This window comes from Oncorhynchus gorbuscha, linkage group LG15 (genome assembly GCF_021184085.1).
Source record: "Oncorhynchus gorbuscha isolate QuinsamMale2020 ecotype Even-year linkage group LG15, OgorEven_v1.0, whole genome shotgun sequence".
Classification (NCBI taxonomy): Eukaryota; Metazoa; Chordata; class Actinopteri; order Salmoniformes; family Salmonidae; genus Oncorhynchus; species Oncorhynchus gorbuscha.
In genome coordinates, this window is record NC_060187.1 from 9,383,453 (window position 1) to 9,407,787 (window position 24,335).

Sequence of the window (24,335 nt, forward strand, 5' to 3'; positions counted from 1 at the left end):
TTGGTCTTTGAGATGGTCCTTTATTCATTAGACAATACACAACATTCTGCATTACTGACATTCTCCATGGACTCATGAATGACCCAAGAAATTATTTACTAAGTGTGCTTGCTGCAGCAGCTGTAGAAGCAGCAACCGCAGTCAGTAAACCAAGCACAGTTGCAGTACCAGCTAACACATTATTCAGGAAGTCATCTGCCTATAAGGAAAAATACAAAAAGAAAAATAATAATTAAAATGGAGTGCATCTCCTCAAGCAAAGCATTAATTAGAATATTCTCTCATTATACTGTCATGGCTACCTGTTTGGACTTTGATTTGCCATAACGGAGGAAAGTAACAAAATGCTCGCAGTTGTTTCCAAGGAGGTTATATTTTATTGTGCTGCCTCTCATTTTGTCCACATTCCCCATAATGACGTCAGTCCTCCTTGGTTTGTACTCGTCATCCAGGTAGTTGTTGATTTTGTAAGTATTCCCTGCTGTCACATCCTGTAATGTCTCTATTGTAATCGTGCCTTTACAGGCAACACTGCCGCTGGATGAGCTAAAACTGCAGAAAGCTACTTTTGAAGGTCCATCTACAAAACAGGAGGAAATAAAAGGTGTGTTTTGATGATGAGAGAAATAAAGAAACTGACTATCGACCATATTCAGATATCAGTTTTACTCTGCTGTTGGGGCAGCAGGTAGTCTAGTGGTTAGAGCATTGGGCCAGTACTCTGCTGTTAGGGGTAGCAGGTAGTCTAGTGGTTAGAGCATTGGGCCAGTACTCTACTGTTAGGGGCAGCAGGTAGTCTAGTGGTTAGAGCATTGGGCCAGCATAGTGGTTAGAGCATTGGGCCAGTACTCTGCTGTTAGGGGTAGCAGGTAGTCTAGTGGTTAGAGCATTGGGCCAGTACTCTGCTGTTAGGGGCAGCAGGTAGTCTAGTGGTTAGAGCATTGGGCCAGTACTCTGCTGTTAGGGGCAGCAGGTAGTCTAGTGGTTAGAGCATTGGGCCAGTACTCTGCTGTTAGGGGCAGCAGGTAGTCTAGTGGTTAGAGCATTGGGCCAGTACTCTGCTGTTAGGGGCAGCAGGTAGTCTAGTGGTTAGAGCATTGGGCCAGTACTCTGCTGTTAGGGGCAGCAGGTAGTCTAGTGGTTAGAGCATTGGGCCAGTACTCTGCTGTTAGGGGTAGCAGGTAGTCTAGTGGTTAGAGCATTGGGCCAGTACTCTGCTGTTAGGGGTAGCAGGTAGTCTAGTGGTTAGAGCATTGGGCCAGTACTCTGCTGTTAGGGGCAGCAGGTAGTCTAGTGGTTAGAGCATTGGGCCAGTACTCTGCTGTTAGGGGCAGCAGGTAGTCTAGTGGTTAGAGCATTGGGCCAGTACTCTACTGTTAGGGGTAGCAGGTAGTCTAGTGGTTAGAGCATTGGGCCAGTACTCTACTGTTAGGGGTAGCAGGTAGTCTAGTGGTTAGAGCATTGGGCCAGTACTCTGCTGTTAGGGGCAGCAGGTAGTCTAGTGGTTAGAGCATTGGGCCAGTACTCTGCTGTTAGGGGCAGCAGGTAGTCTAGTGGTTAGAGCATTGGGCCAGTACTCTACTGTTAGGGGTAGCAGGTAGTCTAGTGGTTAGAGCATTGGGCCAGTACTCTGCTGTTAGGGGCAGCAGGTAGTCTAGTGGTTAGAGCATTGGGCCAGTACTCTACTGTTAGGGGTAGCAGGTAGTCTAGTGGTTAGAGCGTTGGGCCAGTACTCTGCTGTTAGGGGTAGCAGGTAGTCTAGTGGTTAGAGCATTGGGCCAGTACTCTACTGTTAGGGGTAGCAGGTAGTCTAGTGGTTAGAGCATTGGGCCAGTACTCTACTGTTAGGGGTAGCAGGTAGTCTAGTGGTTAGAGCATTGGGCCAGTACTCTACTGTTAGGGGTAGCAGGTAGTCTAGTGGTTAGAGCATTGGGCCAGTACTCTGCTGTTAGGGGTAGCAGGTAGTCTAGTGGTTAGAGCATTGGGCCAGTACTCTACTGTTAGGGGTAGCAGGTAGTCTAGTGGTTAGAGCATTGGGCCAGTACTCTGCTGTTAGGGGTAGCAGGTAGTCTAGTGGTTAGAGCATTGGGCCAGTACTCTGCTGTTAGGGGCAGCAGGTAGTCTAGTGGTTAGAGCATTGGGCCAGTACTCTACTGTTAGGGGCAGCAGGTAGTCTAGTGGTTAGAGCATTGGGCCAGTACTCTACTGTTAGGGGTAGCAGGTAGTCTAGTGGTTAGAGCATTGGGCCAGTACTGTTAACATTTGACTTCAGATGATGTTTACACCCTGCCCCAATTCTGGAATTGGAATATCGGCTACAACAAAAACATTTCCAGAAAAACATCATACCTGGAGTTACCAACTGGATGACCTTTCCATGTCCAATGTACAGAGCCCAGTGTTTGTATTGAACTCTGTTTATCTCAATCATGTCACCAATCTCCATCTAAGAATAAGGTGGGTAAGACGACATGTAATTATGTAACACCCCCCCCCCCCCACACACACACACACAGTCCTGTTTTACAAACCTATTTTCTTCCACACTAATCCTAACCCTAAATCTGGTCGCCACAAGTATAGTTAAACATGTTCACACACACACAAACTCCTTTTATGGTACTGTTGATTATTATAAATTAGTATTAGTCAAGGATCAGCAACAGTACTTACTGTGGTCGGACTCCTGGTTTGCATGTGAATGTCTCACTGTGGGTTGTGTCTCGTGAAGAAAAAGCATCGCCCTTATATGACAAGGTCCAAAACTAACATCCTGTTATTCAACTTAACTCTTTGAGACCTGAGCGTTCTTGCAACTAGCTCTACCTCTGGCTTGGTTAGGGGGGGGGGGGGATTCCAATGGGGTTGCTGAGTCTGTTGGTAAGGAGATTGTGTGAAACAAGTATCTTCCCTCCAACAGATGGTCATGTGACCACAGAAGTAAACTTGAATGACCTGACAGATCTCGTCACTGTGTCACCCTTTATTGTGGCTCAAAATGGCCTTATTGGAGATTATAGTAAAAAACAAAGTAGCAGCAGTGTTAAAATGGGGGTGGAGGGACAATGCAAATTGTCCCGGTAGCCATTTGTCACTGTGTCACCCTCTATAGGCGATCAAAATGGCCTTATTGGAGATGATAGTAACTACTGTCATTGAAATGGCTCTGATCCCTAAAAACCTCCCTTTTCCACAAATTGTTATTATGTTACCTTTCAGGAGCCACATTCTGTGTAAAATGACAACTTTAAATTCTGTCTGACAACAGCTCAGAGACATCATATATGGTGATGCTTATGGTTTCTATAGCGTCAACGGGGGAATTGTGGAGGCGGAATTTGGGGTGAGCTGTTGTAACATCTCAAGGGATATGCTCTGTGTTGGACTGTGATGTCATGCCTTTCATAGACTTCTGGTATGTCTGCACCCTGACACCAAGCCACTGTGTTCCGGAACGGTTGCTTGTGCTGAAAGTGGGCGTGGTCTGGCACAAATGCATATAAATCAGTCAAGGATATTCGTATTGTAACAACACTTGGCACACATGTTGCAAACCCTGTCAATGGGGGTTGCCATAGTAATCAACTGTACATACGTTAGTCACACGCAATATTTCAGACACCACTGGCCTGATTGTGAGGGAACTTGGATGAATGATGTGTCTTGCCATAGAGATCAGTCATTTACAAAATTACACTAATTGGCCCAAAGGCAGCAATGCATCATTCACGTGGGATGATGTCATCAAAAACCTGTTCTCCTACAGTCGAAGTCGGAAGTTTACATACACCTTAGCCAAATACATTTAAACTCCGTTTTTTCACAATTCCTGACATTTTTAATCCTAGTAAATATTCCCTGTTTTAGCTCAGTAAGGATCACCACTTTATTTTAAGAATATAAAATGTCAAAATAAAAGCAGGGACAATGATTTATCTCAGCTTTAATATCTTTCATCATATTCCCAGTGGGTCAGAAGATAACATACACTCAATTAGTATTTGGTAGCATTGCCTTAATTTTTTTACTTGGGTCAAACCCCCATGCTTCATGGTTGGGATGGTGTTCTTTAGCTTGCAATCATCCCCCTTATTCCTCCAAACATAACGATTGTATATATGGCCAAATAGTTCTAGTTTTGTTTCATCAGACCAGAGGACATTTCTCCAAAAAGTACGATCTTTGCCCCCATGTGTAGTTGCAAACTGTAGTCTGTATTTTTTAATGGTGGTTTTGGAGAAGTGGCTTCTTCTTTGCTGAGCAGCCTTTCAGGTAATGTTGATATAGGACTCGTTTTACTGTGGATATAGATACGTTTGAACCCGTTTCCTCCAGCATCTTCACAGGGCCCTTTGCTGTTGTTCTGGGATTGATTTGCACTTGTACTTTCATCTCTAGGAGACAGAACGTGTCTCCTTCCTTAGCAGTATGACGGCTGCGTGGTCCCATGGTGTTTATCCCTGCATACTATTTTTTGTACAGATGAACGCGGTACCTGCAGTCATTTGAAAATTGCTCCCTAGGAAGAACCAGACTTGTGGAGGGCTACAATTCTGAGGTCTTGGCTGATTTCTCTTGATTTTCCCCATGATGTCACGCAAAGAGGCACTGAGTTTGAAGGTAGGCCTTGAAATACATCCACAGGTACACCTCCAAATGGACTAAAATTATGTCAATTAGCCTATCAGATGCTTCTAAAGCCATGACATCATTTACTGGAATTTCCCAAGCTGTTTAAAGGCACAGTCAATTTAGTGTATGTAAACTTCTGACCCACTGGAATTGTGATACAGTGATTTATAAGGGAAATAATATGTCTCTAAACAATTGTTGGAAAAAGTACTTGTGTCATGCACAAAGTATATGTCCTCACCGACTTGCCAAAACTATAGTTTGTTAACAAGAAATATGTGGAGTGGTTGAAAAACAAGTTTTAATGACTCCAACCCAAGTGTATGTAAACTTCCGACTTCAACTGTATCTTACTGTATCCATTCAAGGAACAAGCTCAGAACATTAAAGTGCAGGTTTCACAGACCCATATTAAGTCTAGTCCTGGATTAACAATCAATTTCAATAGAGATTATCCATTAACAATGCTTTTAAATCCAGGAGGAGATGTAATCTGGTTCCTGCAATCTGTCCCTAAAAGTAAAAACGGGGCTAATACTTTATAACAGAATATATGATAAACATGAACTGTATGGGAGGATTCTACATAGATCCTGTTCCTGCAGTCAATCGCCCTCTAGTGGCCTCATGGGTGGAATGTTCATGTGTTTCATGATGTAATAACTAATAAACATATATTTTTTGAAACTGCAGAAAATCCATTGTTTCCATGTCAACCTGTTTGTTATATTTCAGTTTTCTGTGATGTATATAGAAAGCCTAATATTGGGAGGAAACCTCAACATGGAATACATTTCAACTGTATCTGACATTGTACAGGTGTCTTCTTTTGTTAAGCCCATAACAATTTTTAAGTAATATAAAGGGTGGTATATTAATTTAATATTCTGTTTGATTTGAATGAAAAATGACCACACAACCACATTGGTCTTTGAGATGGTCCTTTATTCATTAGACAATACACAACATTCTGCATTACTGACATTCTCCATGGACTCATGAATGACCCAAGAAATTATTTACTAAGTGTGTTTGCTGCATTAGCTGTAGAAGCAGCAACAGCAGTCAGTACACCAAGCACGCCTGCAGTACCAGCTAACACATTATTCAGGAAGTCATCTGCCTGTAAGGAAAAAGACAAGCAGAATACAAATGAATATGGAGTGTATCTCATCATGAAAAACATTCATGAGAATATTCTCTCATTATACTGTCATGGCTACCTGTTTGGACTCTGATTTGCCGTAACGGAGGAAAGTAACAAAATGCTCGCAGTTGTTTCCAAGGAGGTTATATTTTATTGTGCTGCCTCTCATTTTGTCCACATCCCCCATAATGACGTCAGTCCTCCTTGGTTTGTACTGGTCATCCAGGTAGTTGTTGATTTTGTAAGGATTCCCTGCTGTCACATCCTGTAATGTCTCTATTGTAATCGTGCCTTTACAGGCAACACTGCCGCTGGATGAGCTAAAACTGCAGAAAGCTACTTTTGAAGGTCGATCTACAAAACAGGAGGAAATAAAAGGTGTGTTTTGATGATGAGAAATAAAGAAACTGACTATCGACCATATTCAGATATCAGTTTTACTCTGCTGTTAGGGGCAGCAGGTAGTCTAGTGGTTAGAGCATTGGGCCAGTACTCTGCTGTTAGGGGCAGCAGGTAGTCTAGTGGTTAGAGCATTGGGCCAGTACTCTGCTGTTAGGGGCAGCAGGTAGTCTAGTGGTTAGAGCATTGGGCCAGTACTCTACTGTTAGGGGCAGCAGGTAGTCTAGTGGTTAGAGCATTGGGCCAGTACTCTGCTGTTAGGGGTAGCAGGTAGTCTAGTGGTTAGAGCATTGGGCCAGTACTCTACTGTTAGGGGTAGCAGGTAGTCTAGTGGTTAGAGCATTGGGCCAGTACTCTACTGTTAGGGGCAGCAGGTAGTCTAGTGGTTAGAGAGCAGTATAGCAGGTAGTCTAGTGGTTAGGGCCAGTACTCTGCTGTTAGGGGTAGCAGGAAGTCTAGTGGTTAGAGCATTGGGCCAGTACTCTACTGTTAGGGGTAGCAGGTAGTCTAGTGGTTAGAGCATTGGGCCAGTACTCTGCTGTTAGGGGCAGCAGGTAGTCTAGTGGTTAGAGCATTGGGCCAGTACTCTGCTGTTAGGGGTAGCAGGTAGTCTAGTGGTTAGAGCATTGGGCCAGTACTCTGCTGTTAGGGGTAGCAGGTAGTCTAGTGGTTAGAGCATTGGGACAGTACTCTACTGTTAGGGGCAGCAGGTAGTCTAGTGGTTAGAGCATTGGGCCAGTACTCTGCTGTTAGGGGTAGCAGGTAGTCTAGTGGTTAGAGCATTGGGCCAGTACTCTGCTGTTAGGGGTAGCAGGTAGTCTAGAGGTTAGAGCATTGGGCCAGTACTCTGTTGTTAGGGGCAGCAGGTAGTCTAGTGGTTAGAGCATTGGGCCAGTACTCTACTGTTAGGGGCAGCAGGTAGTCTAGTGGTTAGAGCATTGGGCCAGTACTCTGCTGTTAGGGGCAGCAGGTAGTCTAGTGGTTAGAGCATTGGGCCAGTACTCTGCTGTTAGGGGTAGCAGGTAGTCTAGTGGTTAGAGCATTGGGCCAGTACTCTGCTGTTAGGGGTAGCAGGTAGTCTAGTGGTTAGAGCATTGGGACAGTACTCTACTGTTAGGGGTAGCAGGTAGTCTAGTGGTTAGAGCATTAGGCCAGTACTCTGCTGTTAGGGGTAGCAGGTAGTCTAGTGGTTAGAGCATTGGGCAAGTACTCTGCTGTTAGGGGCAGCAGGTAGCCTAGTGGTTAGAGCATTGGGCCAGTACTCTGCTGTTAGGGGTAGCAGGTAGTCTAGTGGTTAGAGCATTGGGCCAGTACTCTGCTGTTAGGGGTTAGTCTAGTGGTTAGAGCATTGGGCCACTCTGCTGTTAGGGGCAGCAGGTAGCCTAGTGGTTAGAGCATTGGGCCAGTACTCTCTGTTCGGGCCGGGGGCTAGTGGTTAGAGCATTGGGGTACTCTACTGTTAGGGGCAGCAGGTAGTCTAGTGGTTAGAGCATTGGGCCAGTACTCTGATGTTAGGGGTAGCAGGTAGTCTAGTGGTTAGAGCATTGGGCCAGTACTCTGCTGTTAGGGGTAGCAGGTAGTCTAGTGGTTAGAGCATTGGGCCAGTACTCTGCTGTTAGGGGCAGCAGGTAGTCTAGTGGTTAGAGCATTGGGCCAATACTCTGCTGTTAGGGGCAGCAGGTAGTCTAGTGGTTAGAGCATTGGGCCAGTACTCTGCTGTTAGGGGCAGCAGGTAGTCTAGTGGTTAGAGCATTGGGCCAGTACTCTGTTGTTAGGGGCAGCAGGTAGCCTAGTGGTTAGAGCATTGGGCCAGTACTCTGTTGTTAGGGGTAGCAGGTAGTCTAGTGGTTAGAGCATTGGGCCAGTACTCTGCTGTTAGGGGCAGCAGGTAGTCTAGTGGTTAGAGCATTGGGCCAGTACTCTGCTGTTAGGGGCAGCAGGTAGTCTAGTGGTTAGAGCATTGGGCCAGTACTCTACTGTTAGGGGCAGCAGGTAGTCTAATGGTTAGAGCATTGGGCCAGTACTCTGCTGTTAGGGGCAGCAGGTAGTCTAGTGGTTAGAGCATTGGGCCAGTACTCTGCTGTTAGGGGCAGCAGGTAGTCTAATGGTTAGAGCATTGGGCCAGTACTCTGCTGTTAGGGGTAGCAGGTAGTCTAGTGGTTAGCAGCAGTACTCTGTTGTTAGGGGCAGCAGGTAGTCTAGTGGTTAGAGCATTGGGACAGTACTCTACTGTTAGGGGTAGCAGGTAGTCTAGTGGTTAGAGCATTAGGCCAGTACTCTGCTGTTAGGGGTAGCAGGTAGTCTAGTGGTTAGAGCATTGGGCAAGTACTCTGCTGTTAGGGGCAGCAGGTAGCCTAGTGGTTAGAGCATTGGGCCAGTACTCTGCTGTTAGGGGTAGCAGGTAGTCTAGTGGTTAGAGCATTGGGCCAGTACTCTGCTGTTAGGGGTAGCAGGTAGTCTAGTGGTTAGAGCATTGGGCCAGTACTCTGCTGTTAGGGGCAGCAGGTAGCCTAGTGGTTAGAGCATTGGGCCAGTACTCTGCTGTTCGGGCCGGGGGAAACCTAGTGGTTAGAGCATTGGGCCAGTACTCTACTGTTAGGGGCAGCAGGTAGTCTAGTGGTTAGAGCATTGGGCCAGTACTCTGATGTTAGGGGTAGCAGGTAGTCTAGTGGTTAGAGCATTGGGCCAGTACTCTGCTGTTAGGGGTAGCAGGTAGTCTAGTGGTTAGAGCATTGGGCCAGTACTCTGCTGTTAGGGGCAGCAGGTAGTCTAGTGGTTAGAGCAGCCAGTACTCTGCTGTTAGGGGCAGCAGGTAGTCTAGTGGTTAGAGCATTGGGCCAGTACTCTGCTGTTAGGGGCAGCAGGTAGTCTAGTGGTTAGAGCATTGGGCCAGTACTCTGTTGTTAGGGGCAGCAGGTAGCCTAGTGGTTAGAGCATTGGGCCAGTACTCTGTTGTTAGGGGTAGCAGGTAGTCTAGTGGTTAGAGCATTGGGCCAGTACTCTGCTGTTAGGGGCAGCAGGTAGTCTAGTGGTTAGAGCATTGGGCCAGTACTCTGCTGTTAGGGGCAGCAGGTAGTCTAGTGGTTAGAGCATTGGGCCAGTACTCTACTGTTAGGGGCAGCAGGTAGTCTAATGGTTAGAGCATTGGGCCAGTACTCTGCTGTTAGGGGCAGCAGGTAGTCTAGTGGTTAGAGCATTGGGCCAGTACTCTGCTGTTAGGGGCAGCAGGTAGTCTAATGGTTAGAGCATTGGGCCAGTACTCTGCTGTTAGGGGTAGCAGGTAGTCTAGTGGTTAGAGCATTGGGCCAGTACTCTGTTGTTAGGGGCAGCAGGTAGTCTAGTGGTTAGAGCATTGGGCCAGTACTCTGCTGTTAGGGGCAGCAGGTAGCCTAGTGGTTAGAGCATTGGGCCAGTACTCTGTTGTTAGGGGCAGCAGGTAGTCTAGTGGTTTGAGCATTGGGCCAGTACTCTGCTGTTAGGGGTAGCAGGTAGTCTAGTGGTTAGAGCATTGGGCCAGTATTGTTAACATTTGACTTCAGATGATGTTTACACCCTGCCCCAATTCTGGAATTGGAATATCGGCTACAACAAAAACATTTCCAGAAAAACATCATACCTGGAGTTACCAACTGGATGACCTTTCCATGTCCAATGTACAGAGCCCAGTGTTTGTATTGACCTCTGTTGAGCTCAATCATGTCACCAATCTCCATCTAAGAATAAGGTGGGTAAGAAGACATGTCATTATGTAACACCCCCCCCCACCACACACACAGTCCTGTTTTACTAACCTATTTTCTTAAACCCCTAACCCTAAATCTGGTCCCCACAAGTATAGTTAAACATGTTCACACACACAAACTCCTTTTATGGTACTGTTGTGTCATGTTTTGTCATAGATTGTCATGTCTTGTCCTTGTGCTTTCTCTTCTATTCGTTTCCCCCTGCTGGTCTTATTGGGTTCTTTCCCTTTCTCTATCTCTCTCCCTCTCTCTCTCTATCGTTCCGTTCCTGCTCCCAGCTGTTCCTCATTCTCCTAACTACCTCGTTTACTCTTTCACACCTGTCCCCTATTTTGCCCTCTGATTAGAGTCCCTATTTCTCCCTCTGTTTCCGCTTCTGTCCTTGTCGGATCCTTGTTTGCTGTGCTGTGTCCTTGTTCCGTCCTGTCGTGTTTTTGTCTTCTTCAGATGCTGCGTGTGAGCAGGTGTCTCTATCAGCTACGGCCTGCGCCAACCCGAAGTGACCTGCAGTCTGTGGTCGCATCTCCTGTTGTTCCCCTCTACTGACTAGAGGATTTCAGTTATTCCTGTTTGGACATTACCAGTGAAAGAATTCAGGATTAATCGTTTTTTGTTAAAACTGGAATAAACTCTGTTTCTATTAAGTCGCTTTTGGGTCCTCATTCACCTGCATAACAGAAGGATCCGACCAAGAATGGACCCAGCGACTACGGATCCTCGCAACTCAGCCGTCGAGATCCAGGGAGCGATGCTCGGCAGACACGAGCAGGAATTGTCTGCTGCTCGTCATGCCGTTGAGACCCTGGCCGCTCAGGTCTCCGACCTCTCAAGACAGTTTCAGAATCTCCGTCTCGAGCCACCAGCTACTTCCTGGTCTTCCGAGTCTCCGGAACCAAGAGTTAATAACCCACCGTGTTTACTCTGGGCAGCCCACTGAGTGCCGCTCCTTTCTCACCCAGTGTGATATTGTGTTCTCTCTCCAGCCCAACACATACTCAAGAGAGAGAGCTCGGATCGCCTAGGTCATATCACTCCTTACTGGACGGGCTCGGGAGTGGGGCACAGCTATCTGGGAGGCAAGGGCTGAGTGTACTAACGAGTATCAGAACTTTAAAGAGGAGATGATACGGGTTTTTGATCGTTCAGTTTTTGGGAAGGAGGCTTCCAGGGCCCTGGCTTCCCTATGTCAAGGTGATCGATCCATAACGGATTACTCTATAGAGTTTCGCACTCTTGCTGCCTCCAGTGACTGGAACGAGCCGGCGTTGCTCGCTCGTTTTCTGGAGGGACTCCACGCTGAGGTTAAGGATGAGATTCTCTCCCGGGAGGTTCCTTCCAGCGTGGATTCTTTGATTGCACTCGCCATCCGCATAGAACGACGGGTAGATCTTCGTCACCGAGCTCGTGGAAGAGAGCTCGCGTTAACGGTGTTCCCCCTCTCCGCATCTCAACCATCTCCTCCCACTGGCTCAGGTATTGAGCCCATGCAGCTGGGAGGTATTCGCATCTCGACTAAGGAGAGGGAACGGAGAATCACCAACCGCCTCTGCTTCTATTGCGGTTCTGCTGGACATTTTGTCATTTCATGTCCAGTAAAAGCCAGAGCTCATCAGTAAGCGGAGGGCTACTGGTGAGCGCTACTACTCAGGTCTCTCCATCAAGGTCCTGTACTACCTTGTCGGTCCATCTACGCTGGACCGGTTCGGCAGCTTCCTGCAGTGCCTTGATAGACTCTGGGGCTGAGGGTTGTTTTATGGACGAAGCATGGGCTCGGAAACATGACATTCCTCTCAGACAGTTAGGGGAGCCCACGCCCATGTTCGCCTTGGATGGTAGTCTCCTCCCCAGTATCATATGTGAGACACTACCTTTAACCCTCACAGTATCTGGTAACCACAGTGAGACCATTTCCTTTTTGATTTTTCGTTCACCTTTTACACCTGTTGTTTTGGGTCATCCCTGGCTAGTATGTCATAATCCTTCTATTAATTGGTCTAGTAATTCTATCCTATCCTGGAACGTTTCTTGTCAAGTGAAGTGTTTAATGTCTGCTATCCCTCCTGTTTCTTCTGTCCCCTCTTCTCAGGAGGAACCTGGTGATTTGACAGGAGTGCCGGAGGAATATCATGATCTGCGCACGGTCTTCAGTCGGTCCAGAGCCACCTCCCTTCCTCCTCACCGGTCGTATGATTGTTGTATTGATCTCCTTCCGGGGACCACTCCCCCCCGGGGTAGACTATACTCTCTGTCGGCTCCCGAACGTAAGGCTCTCGAAGATTATCTGTCTGTTTCTCTCGACGCCGGTACCGTTGTGAATTCTTCCTCTCCCGCCGGAGCGGGGTTTTTTTTGTTAAGAAGAAGGACGGTACCCTGCGCCCCTGCGTGGATTATCGAGGGCTGAATGACATAACGGTTAAGAATCGTTATCCGCTTCCCCTTATGTCGTCAGCCTTCGAGATTCTGCAGGGAGCCAGGTTCTTTACTAAGTTGGACCTTCGTAACGCTTACCATCTCGTGCGCATCAGGGAGGGGGACGAGTGGAAAACGGCGTTTAACACTCCGTTAGGGCATTTTGAATACCGGGTTCTGCCGTTCGGTCTCGCTAATGCTCCAGCTGTCTTTCAGGCATTAGTGAATGATGTACTGAGAGACATGCTGAACATCTTTGTTTTCGTTTACCTTGACGATATCCTGATTTTTTCACCGTCACTCCAGATTCATGTTCAGCACGTTCGACGTGTACTCCAGCGCCTTTTAGAGAATTGTCTCTATGTGAAGGCTGAGAAGTGCGCCTTTCATGTCTCCTCCGTCACATTTCTCGGTTCTGTTATTTCCGCTGAAGGCATTCAGATGGATCCCGCTAAGGTCCATGCTGTCAGCGATTGGCCCGTCCCTAAGTCACGTGTCGAGTTGCAGCGCTTTCTAGGTTTCGCGAATTTCTATCGGCGTTTCATTCCTAATTTCGGTCAAGTGGCAGCCCCTCTCACAGCCCTTACTTCTGTCAAGACGTGCTTTAAGTGGTCCGGTTCCGCCCAGGGAGCTTTTGATCTCCTCAAGAAGCGTTTTACATCCGCTCCTATCCTTGTTACTCCTGACGTCACTAAACAATTCATTGTCGAGGTTGACGCTTCAGAGGTGGGCGTGGGAGCCATTCTGTCCCAGCGCTCCCATTCTGACGATAAGGTCCATCCTTGCGCGTATTTTTCTCATCGCCTGTCGCCGTCGGAACGCAACTATGATGTGGGTAACCGCGAACTGCTCGCCATCCGCTTAGCCCTAGGCGAATGGCGACAGTGGTTGGAGGGGGCGACCGTTCCTTTTGTCGTTTGGACTGACCATAAGAACCTTGAGTACATCCGTTCTGCCAAACGACTCAATGCGCGTCAAGCTCGTTGGGCGTTGTTTTTCGCTCGTTTCGAGTTCGTGATTTCTTATCGCCCGGGTACTAAGAACACCAAGCCTGATGCTTTATCCCGTCTCTTCAGTTCTTCTGTAGCTTCTACCGACCCCGAGGGGATTCTCCCTGAAGGGCGTGTTGTCGGGTTGACTGTCTGGGGAATTGAGAGACAGGTAAAGCAAGCACTCACTCACACTCCGTCGCGCGCGCTTGTCCTAGTAACCTTCTTTTCGTTCCTGTTTCTACTCGTCTGGCTGTTCTTCAGTGGGCTCACTCTGCCAAGTTAGCTGGCCACCCCGGCGTTCGGGGTACGCTTGCTTCTATTCGCCAGCGGTTTTGGTGGCCTACTCAGGAGCGTGACACGGACTGCGCGCAGACTAAGTCAGGTAACTCTCCTCCTGCCGGTCGTCTCAGACCACTTCCCATTCCTTCTCGACCATGGTCTCACATCGCCTTAGACTTTATTACCGGTCTGCCTTCGTCAGCGGGGAAGACTGTGATTCTAACGGTTGTCGATAGGTTCTCTAAGGCGGCTCATTTTATTCCTCTCGCTAAGCTTCCTTCTGCTAAGGAGACGGCACAAATCATCATTGAGAATGTGTTCAGAATTCATGGCCTCCAGTTAGACGCCGTTTCGGACAGAGGTCCGCAATTCACGTCTCAGTTTTGGAGGGAGTTCTGTCGTTTGATTGGTGCTTCCGTCAGTCTCTCTTCCGGTTTTCATCCCCAGTCTAACGGTCAAGCAGAACGGGCCAATCAGACGATTGGTCGCATATTACGCAGCCTTTCTTTTCGAAACCCTGCGTCTTGGGCAGAACAGCTCCCCTGGGCAGAATACGCTCACAACTCGCTTCCTTCGTCTGCTACCGGGCTATCTCCTTTTCAGAGTAGTCTTGGGTACCAGCCTCCTCTGTTCTCGTCCCAGCTCGCCGAGTCCAGCGTTCCCTCCGCTCAGGCTTTTGTCCAACGTTGTGAGCGCACCTGGAGGAGGGTCAGGTCTGCACTTTGCCGTTATAGGGCGCAGACTGTGAGAGCCGCCAATAAACGTAGGATTAAGAGTCCTAGGTATTGTCGCGGTCAGAGAGTGTGGCTTTCCACTCGTAACCTTCCCCTTACGACAGCTCCTCGCAAGTTGACTCCGCGGTTCATTGGTCCGTTCCGTATTTCTCAGGTCGTTAATCCTGTCGCAGTGCGACTTCTTCTTCCGCGACATCTTCGTCGCGTCCACCCAGTCTTCCATGTCTCCTGTGTCAAGCCTTTTCTTCGCGCCCCCGTTCGCCCCCCCCCCCCCCATCCTTGTCGAGGGCGCACCTATTTACAGGGTACGGAAGATCATGGACATGCGTTCTCGGGGACGTGGTCACCAGTACTTAGTGGATTGGGAGGGGTACGGTCCTGAGGAGAGGAGTTGGGTTCCATCTCGGGACGTGCTGGACCGTTCGTTGATCGATGATTTCCTCCGTTGCCGCCAGGGTTCCTCCTCGAGTGCGCCAGGAGGCGCTCGGTGAGTGGGGGGGTACTGTCATGTTTTGTCATAGATTGTCATGTCTTGTCCCTGTGCTTTCTCTTCTATTCGTTTCCCCCTGCTGGTCTTATTAGGTTCTTTCCCTTTCTCTATCTCTCTCTCCTCTCTCTCTCTCTCTCTCTCTCTCTCTATCGTTCCGTTCCTGCTCCCAGCTGTTCCTCATTCTCCTAACTACCTCGTTTACTCTTTCACACCTGTCCCCTATTTTGCCCTCTGATTAGAGTCCCTATTTCTCCCTCTGATTCCGCTTCTGTCCTTGTCGGATCCTTGTTTGCTGTACTGTGTCCTTGTTCCGTCCTGTCGTGTTTTTGCCTTCTTCAGATGTTGCGTGTGAGCAGGTGTCTCTATCAGCTACGGCCTGCGCCAACCCGAAGCGACCTGCAGTCTGTGGTCGCATCTCCTGTTGTTCCACTCTACTGATTAGAGGATTTCAGTTATTCCTGTTTGGACATTACCAGTGAAAGAATTCAGGATTAATCGTTTTTTGTTAAAACTGGAATAAACTCTGTTTCTGTTAAGTTGCTTTTGGGTCCTCATTCACCTGCATAACATGTTGATTATTATAAATTAGTATTAGTCAAGGATCAGCAACAGTACTTACTGTGGTCGGACTCCTGGTTTGCATGTGAATGTCTCACTGTGGGTTGTGTCTCGTGAAGGAAAAGCATCGCCCTTATATGACAAGGTCCAACACTAACATCCTGTTATTCAACTTAACTCTTTGAGACCCGAGCGTTCTTGCAACTAGCTCTACCTCTGGCTAAGAATGTTTGTTTCTCAAGTAAATGTTTTCTACATAATCACTACTTCAGAAAGGAAACACCTCGAACAAATATGTTTAACCATTTATTAAAGAATGAATAAGGCAAGTCTTGACTCTGCTCCTTCAGGGTAGATCACAGCAGAACGCTTTGTCTAGATATGATCAAATAGACCAGCTAAAGTCATCCTACCATTACAGACTGTATACTATGGACCAGCTGAAGTCCTCCCATTACAGACTGTATACTGTAGACCAGCTGAAGTCCTCCTACCATTACAGACTGTATATAGTAGACCAGCTGAAGTCCTCCTACCATTACAGACTGTATATAGTAGACCAGCTGAAGTCCTCCTACCATTACAGACTGTATACTATAGACCAGCTGAAGTCATCCTACCATTACAGACTGTATACTATTGACCAGCTAAAGTCATCCTACCATTACAGACTGTATACTATAGACCAGCTGAAGTCCACCTACCATTACAGACTGTATACTGTAGACCAGCTGAAGTCATCCTACCATTACAGATTGTATACTATAGACCAGCTGAAGTCATCCTACCATTACAGACTGTATACTATAGACCAGCTGAAGTCCTCCTACCATTACAGACTGTATACTATAGACCAGCTAAAGTCCTCCTACCATTACAGACTGTATACTATAGACCAGCTAAAGTCTTCCTACCATTACAGACCACTATAGACCAGCTGAAGTCCTCCTACCATTACAGACTGTATACTATAGACCAGCTAAAGTCATCCTACCATTACAGACTGTATACTATAGACCAGCTGAAGTCCTCCTACCATTACAGACTGTATACTATAGACCTAAAGCATTACAAGTAGACCAGCTGAAGTCCTCCTACCATTACAGACTGTATACTATAGACCAGCTGAAGTCCTCCTACCATTACAGACTGTATACTATAGACCAGCTAAAGTCTTCCTACCATTACAGACTGTATACTATAGACCAGCTGAAGTCCTCCTACCATTACAGACTGTATACTATAGACCAGCTAAAGTCATCCTACCAGTACAGACTGTATACTGTAGACCAGCTAAAGTCCTCCTACCATTACAGACTGTATACTATAGACCAGCTAAAGTCTTCCTACCATTACAGACTGTATACTATAGACCAGCTGAAGTCCTCCTACCATTACAGACTGTATACTATAGACCAGCTAAAGTCATCCTACCATTACAGACTGTATACTGTAGACCAGCTGAAGTCCTCCTACCATTACAGACTGTATACTGTAGACCAGCTGAAGTCCTCCTACCATTACAAGACTGTTTACTATTGACCAGCTAGACTGTATACTATAGACCAGCTAAAGTCATCCTACCATTACAAGACTGTATACTATAGACCAGCTAAAGTCATCCTACCATTTCAATACTGTATACTGTAGACCAGCTAAAGTCATCCTACCATTACAGGACTGTATACTATAGACCAGCTAAAGTAATCCTACCTTTACAAGACTGTATACTGTAGACCAGCTAAAGTCATCCTACCATTACAAGCCTGTATACTATAGACCAGCTAAAGTCATCCTACCATTACAAGACTGTATACTATAGACCAGCTAGACTGTATACTATAGACCAGCTAAAGTCATCCTACCATTACAAGACTGTATACTATAGACCAGCTAAAGTCATCCTACCATTTCAATACTGTATACTGTAGACCAGCTAAAGTCATCCTACCATTACAGGACTGTATACTATAGACCAGCTAAACTAATCCTACCTTTACAAGACTGTATACTGTAGACCAGCTAAAGTCATCCTACCATTACAAGCCTGTATACTATAGACCAGCTAAAGTCATCCTACCATTACAAGACTGTATACTATAGACCAGCTAGACTGTATACTATAGACCGGCTAAAGTCATCCTACCATTACAAGACTGTATACTGTAGACCAGCTAAAGTCATCCTACCATTACAAGACTGTATACTATAGACCAGCTAAAGTCATCCTACCATTACAGGACTGTATACTATAGACCAGCTAAAGTCATCCTACCATTACAAGACTGTATACTATAGACCAGCTAAAGTCATCCTACCATTACAAGACTGTATACTATAGACCAGCTAAAGTCATCCTACCATTACAGGACTGTATACTATAGACCAGCTAAAGTCATCCTACCATTACAAGACTGTATACTATAGACCAGCTAAAGTCATCCTACCATTACAAGACTGTATACTGTAGACCAGCTAAAGTCATCCTACCATTACAAGACTGTATACTATAGACCAGCTAAAGTCATCCTACCATTACAAGACTGTATACTATAGACCAGCTAAAGTCATCCTACCATTACAGGACTGTATACTATAGACCAGCTAAAGTCATCCTACCATTACAAGACTGTATACTATAGACCAGCTAAAGTCATCCTACCATTACAAGACTGTATACTATAGACCAGCTAAAGTCATCCTACCATTACAAGACTGTATACTATAGACCAGCTAAAGTCATCCTACTATTACAAGACTGTATACTATAGACCAGCTAAAGTCATCCTACCATTACAAGACTGTATACTATAGACCAGCTAAAGTCATCCTACTATTACAAGACTGTATACTATAGACCAGCTAAAGTCATCCTACTATTACAAGACTGTATACTGTAGACCAGCTAAAGTCATCCTACCATTACAAGACTGTATACTATAGACCAGCTAAAGTCATCCTACCATTACAGGACTGTATACTATAGACCAGCTAAAGTCATCCTACCATTACAAGACTGTATACTATAGACCAGCTAAAGTCATCCTACCATTACAAGACTGTATACTATAGACCAGCTAAAGTCATCCTACCATTACAGGACTGTATACTATAGACCAGCTAAAGTCATCCTACCATTACAAGACTGTATACTATAGACCAGCTAAAGTCATCCTACCATTACAAGACTGTATACTATAGACCAGCTAAAGTCATCCTACCATTACAGACTGTATACTGTAGACCAGCTAAAGTCATCCTACCATTACAAGACTGTACACTATAGACCAGCTAAAGTCATCCTACCATTACAGGACTGTACACTATAGACCAGCTAAAGTCATCCTACCATTACAGGACTGTATACTGTAGACCAGCTAAAGTCATCCTACCATTACAAGACTGTATACTATAGACCAGCTAAAGTCATCCTACCATTACAAGACTGTATACTATAGACCAGCTAAAGTCATCCTACCATTACAGACTGTACACTATAGACCAGCTGAAGTCATCCTACCATTACAGATTGTATACTATAGACCAGCTGAAGACATTACAGACTGTATACTAGACCAGCTGAAGTCATCCTACCATTACAGATTGTATACTATAGACCAGCTGAAGTCATCCAACCATTACAGACTGTATACTATAGACCAGCTGAAGTCCTCCTACCATTACAGACTGTATACTATAGACCAGCTAAAGTCCTCCTACCATTACAGACTGTATACTATAGACCAGCTAAAGTCTTCCTACCATTACAGACTGTATACTATAGACCAGCTGAAGTCCTCCTACCATTACAGACTGTATACTATAGACCAGCTAAAGTCATCCTACCATTACAGACTGTACACTATAGACCAGCTGAAGTCATCCTACCATTACAGATTGTATACTATAGACCAGCTGAAGTCCACCTACCATTACAGACTGTATACTGTAGACCAGCTGAAGTCATCCTACCATTACAGATTGTATACTATAGACCAGCTGAAGTCATCCTACCATTACAGACTGTATACTATAGACCAGCTGAAGTCCTCCTACCATTACAGACTGTATACTATAGACCAGCTAAAGTCCTCCTACCATTACAGACTGTATACTATAGACCAGCTAAAGTCTTCCTACCATTACAGACTGTATACTATAGACCAGCTGAAGTCCTCCTACCATTACAGACTGTATACTATAGACCAGCTAAAGTCATCCTACCATTACAGACTGTATACTGTAGACCAGCTGAAGTCCTCCTACCATTACAGACTGTATACTGTAGACCAGCTGAAGTCCTCCTACCATTACAAGACTGTTTACTATTGACCAGCTAGACTGTATACTATAGACCAGCTAAAGTCATCCTACCATTACAAGACTGTATACTATAGACCAGCTAAAGTCATCCTACCATTTCAATACTGTATACTGTAGACCAGCTAAAGTCATCCTACCATTACAGGACTGTATACTATAGACCAGCTAAAGTAATCCTACCTTTACAAGACTGTATACTATAGACCAGCTAAAGTCATCCTACCATTACAAGCCTGTATACTATAGACCAGCTAAAGTCATCCTACCATTACAGGACTGTATACTATAGACCAGCTAAAGTCATCCTACCATTACAGACTGTATACTGTAGACCAGCTAAAGTCATCCTACCATTACAAGACTGTATACTATAGACCAGCTAAAGTCATCCTACCATTACAGGACTGTATACTATAGACCAGCTAAAGTCATCCTACCATTACAAGACTGTATACTATAGACCAGCTAAAGTCATCCTACCATTACAAGACTGTATACTATAGACCAGCTAAAGTCATCCTACCATTACAGGACTGTATACTATAGACCAGCTAAAGTCATCCTACCATTACAAGACTGTATACTATAGACCAGCTAAAGTCATCCTACTATTACAAGACTGTATACATAAAGTCATCCTACCATTACAAGACTAGACCAGCCAAAGTCATCCTACCATTACAAGACTGTATACTATAGACCAGCTAAAGTCATCCTACCATTACAAGACTGTATACTGTAGACCAGCTAAAGTCATCCTACCATTACAAGACTGTATACTATAGATCAGCTAGACTGTATACTCTAGACCAGCTAAAGTCATCCTACCATTACAAGACTGTATACTATAGACCAGCTAGTCATCCTACCATTACAAGAATGTATACTATAGACCTGTTAAAGTCATCCTACCATTACAAGACTGTATACTATAGACCAGCTAAAGTCATCCTACCATTACAAGACTGTATACTATAGACCAGCTAAAGTCATCCTACCATTACAAAGACTGATCATACTGTAGACCAGCTAAAGTCATCCTACCATTACAAGACTGTATACTATAGACCAGCTAGTCATCCTACCATTACAAGAATGTATACTATAGACCTGTTAAAGTCATCCTACCATTACAAGACTGTATACTATAGACCAGCTAAAGTCATCCTACCATTACAATACTGTATACTGTAGACCAGCTAAAGTCATCCTACCATTACAAGACTGTATACTATAGTCCAGCTAGACTGTATACTATAGACCGGCTAAAGTCATCCTACCATTACAAGACTGTATACTGTAGACCAGCTAAAGTCATTCTACCATTACAAGACTGTATACTATAGACCAGCTAAAGTCATCATACCATTACAAGACCGTTTACTATTGACCAGCTAGACTGTATACTATAGACCGGCTAAAGTCATCCTACCATTACAAGACTGTATACTATAGACCAGCTAAAGTCATCCTACCATTACAAGACTGTATACTATAGACCATCTAGACTGTATACTATAGACCGGCTAAAGTCATCCTACCATTACAAGACTGTATACTGTAGACCAGCTAAAGTCATCCTACCATTCATTACAAGACTGTATACTATAGACCAGCTAAAGTCATCCTACCATTACAGACTGTATACTGTAGACCAGCTAAAGTCATCCAAAATAAACTATAAATTATCGACTTGAGCTCTGTAAAAATAAACAAGAAAGAAGTGCAGAGTGTTTGTCTTTAAATTGAATCCTATTCCCTTTATAGTGCACTACTTTTGTTCAGGGCCCATAGGGCTCTGGTCAAAACTAGTGCACTATATAGGGAATATGATGTCATTTTGGACACACTCAGTTGTTTTTTCTTCAGTGAGAACCAATTCCTAGAAGGATTCCCCCCAGCCAGTGAGTTCTGACTTAAGCAACAGGAGGGTTCTAGTTATGTTGTCCACCCAGCTTCAGTCCTCAGACAGAGATAGAGGGTGATTGTGCTCACCAGTCATAGCACACAAGTTCCATCTCTAGCTCCCAGCAGCTCCTCCAACCTGTCCTACCGTTGGGCAGGGCAGAGGTGGGTTGTGTTCATTGGGCGTGTAACGTCAGAAAACAGACTGAAACATATTAACCATGTGTAGTATGACCTGTGCAAAATATGTCTTATATTTCTCATATGACTCTCCGCAGGATTCCTTCGCAAGATAAGCTGTTATCTTGGCTAATGGGGAAAGATCTACTTACAGGGCCTTAGGAAAGTATTCAGACCCCTTGACTTTTTCCACATTTTCTTACATTACAGCCTTATTCTAAAATGAATTAATTGTTTCCGCCCTCATCAATCTACACACAATACCACATAATGACAAAGCAAAAAACAGGTTTTTAGAATTTTTTGCAATTTTATTACAAATAAAAACCTTAAAATATTACATTTACATAAATATTCAGACGCTTTACTCAGTACTTTCTTGAAGCACCTTTGGCAGCGATTAGACTTCTTGGGTTTGACGCTACAGGCTTGCCACACCTGTATTCAGGGAGTTTCTCTCATTCTTCTCTGCAGATTCCCTAAAGGTCTGTCAGGTAGAATGGGGAGTGTCGCTGCACAGCTATTTTTAGGTCTGTAGTCAGAGGGTCTTCGGGGTGGGCCCCTATGCTTCCCCACCCCACCCCACCCAGCAATGTCTTCTGTCTTCAACACACACTGTTGACTAATCCTGAGCTGAGTTCCTCATCCCTCATTGTACAGGTTCCACAGCAACTGCCAGTTCTTATCAGGAACTGAAACTAAACGGCACCCTTTGCCTCCTTCCTGTATTCATATTCAGCAAAAACATGTTTGAACAGAATTTAAACTTTCTACACTTCCTCTTGTCTCCCTCAGTAACTTTACATGCACAAAGTTCCTATTCACCCTTAAGTGACCCTTAACATACACATGTCTTATACATGTAAAGTAGTCAGTATGCTCTAGTATGATGACAGGAATGAGTATATTTCAAGCCAGAATTCAACAGGTAGAAAAGTGAATGTTTCGCTGTTTCTCAACTTCATAATTGTATTGATGACAGTGAAGTCATGTTTGTAACCTGCCCTATGTTTGACAACCACACTTCAGGATAGTCAGACAGGAAATATCCAGAAGAAGGCTGATGGGCTTTACCTCAGTGTGAAACAGAGGAAACACTACCTCTACCGTTTGACAGGTAAACCCCAACAACAATATGATCACATTATGAATTTAGCAGTTCAACTGAATTGTGAAAGAAAATTATGTTATATATATACCTCTGTGAGTTTACATCTCACGGGCAACAGCCATCTTGCAATCAAAAAGGCAATCTTGGACAGATGGACGTTGCTGAACAGACTGCAGGAGGAAGAGAGGATCCTGGTACAGGAGATGAAGAGGCACTGAGGAAGCCTACAAAGAGCATTGGGAACTCTGGAAGGATTGTCCCTGCAGCTGCAAGATCAGAGTCAGTTGAGGTTTATACTATTTTTGGACTGGACTTTTTGTCTTGCTTTACAAATATCCACCACACTATTTTGTGTCGTGGAATTGTAAATCATTTACTGCTTTACATGTAACTTATAGGCAATGCAGTGGAGTTGTCAGAGAGAGGGAGGAATGGCCTTCTCTGCCTCCTGAAGAGAAGATTGAGTGAACCTGTAATGAATTAATGAAGAGGCGAAACGGATCAGAGGACCAATACGCGGCGTGGTAAGTGTCCATGGTTCTTTTTCATACGTTAAGGTACACATGAACAACTGACTACAAAAAACAAGAAATGTGAAAACTCAAAACAGTCCTATCTGGTGCAAAGACAGAGACAGGAACAATCACCCACCAACACACAGTGATACCCAGGCTAACTAAGTATGATTCTCAATCAGAGACAACTAATGACACCTGCCTCTGATTGAGAACCATACTAGGCCGAAACATAGAAATTCCCAAAACCTAGAAAAACAAACATAGACTGCCCACCCAACTCACGCCCTGACCATACTAACTAAATACAAAACACAGGAAATACAGGTCAGAACGTGACAGTACCCCCCCCCAAAGGTGCGGACTCCGGCCGCAAAACCTTGACCTATAGGGGAGGGTCTGGGTGGGCGTCTGTCCGCGGTGGCGGTTCTGGCGCGGGACGCAGACCCCACTTCACCATTGTCTTAGTCCGCCTTATTGTCCGCCTCCGTGGCTTTCTCACCATGGCAACCCCTCTCAATGACCCCACTGGACAGAGGGGCAGCTCGGGACAGAGGGGCAGGGGCTCGGGACAGAGGGGCAGGGGCTAGGGACAGAGGGGCAGGGGCTCTGGCGCCTCTGGGCTGAGGGGCTCTGGCGCCTCTGGGCTGAGGGGCTCTGGCGCCTCTGGGCTGAGGGTCTCTGAGGCTTGGAGGACCTGAGCCCTAGGACCGTGCCCCAGGACTACCTGACATGATGGCTCCTTGCTGTCCCCAGTCCACCTGACTGTGCTGCTGCTCCAGTTTCAACTGTTCTGCCTTATTATTATTTGACCATGCTGGTCATTTATGAACATTTGAACATCTTGGTCATGTTCTGTTATAATCTCTACCCGGCACAGCCAGAAGAGGACTGGCCACCCCACATAGCCCGGTTCCT

At 45.5% G+C, this 24,335-nt stretch overlaps 2 protein-coding genes across 2 annotated transcripts; both read right to left on the reverse strand.

The window, feature by feature from the left end:
- On the reverse strand, positions 1-2,827 carry LOC123997384 (phospholipase A and acyltransferase 4-like). Its single transcript, XM_046301550.1, has 4 exons — positions 2,674-2,827; positions 2,350-2,446; positions 303-580; positions 1-199 (listed from the first exon to the last, which is right to left on the reverse strand). The coding sequence occupies exons 1-4, from the start codon at positions 2,695-2,697 to the stop codon at positions 92-94; spliced, it is 507 nt and encodes a 168-aa protein (XP_046157506.1). The 5' UTR covers positions 2,698-2,827; the 3' UTR covers positions 1-91.
- Positions 2,828-5,556: 2,729 nt separating this feature from the next.
- Positions 5,557-15,493, reverse strand: LOC123997484 (phospholipase A and acyltransferase 4-like). The gene is made up of 4 exons (XM_046301768.1): positions 15,445-15,493; positions 9,795-9,891; positions 5,856-6,133; positions 5,557-5,755 (listed from the first exon to the last, which is right to left on the reverse strand). Exons 1-4 carry the CDS (start codon positions 15,466-15,468, stop codon positions 5,648-5,650), a joined length of 507 nt encoding a protein of 168 aa, XP_046157724.1. The 5' UTR covers positions 15,469-15,493; the 3' UTR covers positions 5,557-5,647.
- Positions 15,494-24,335: the final 8,842 nt, after the last annotated feature.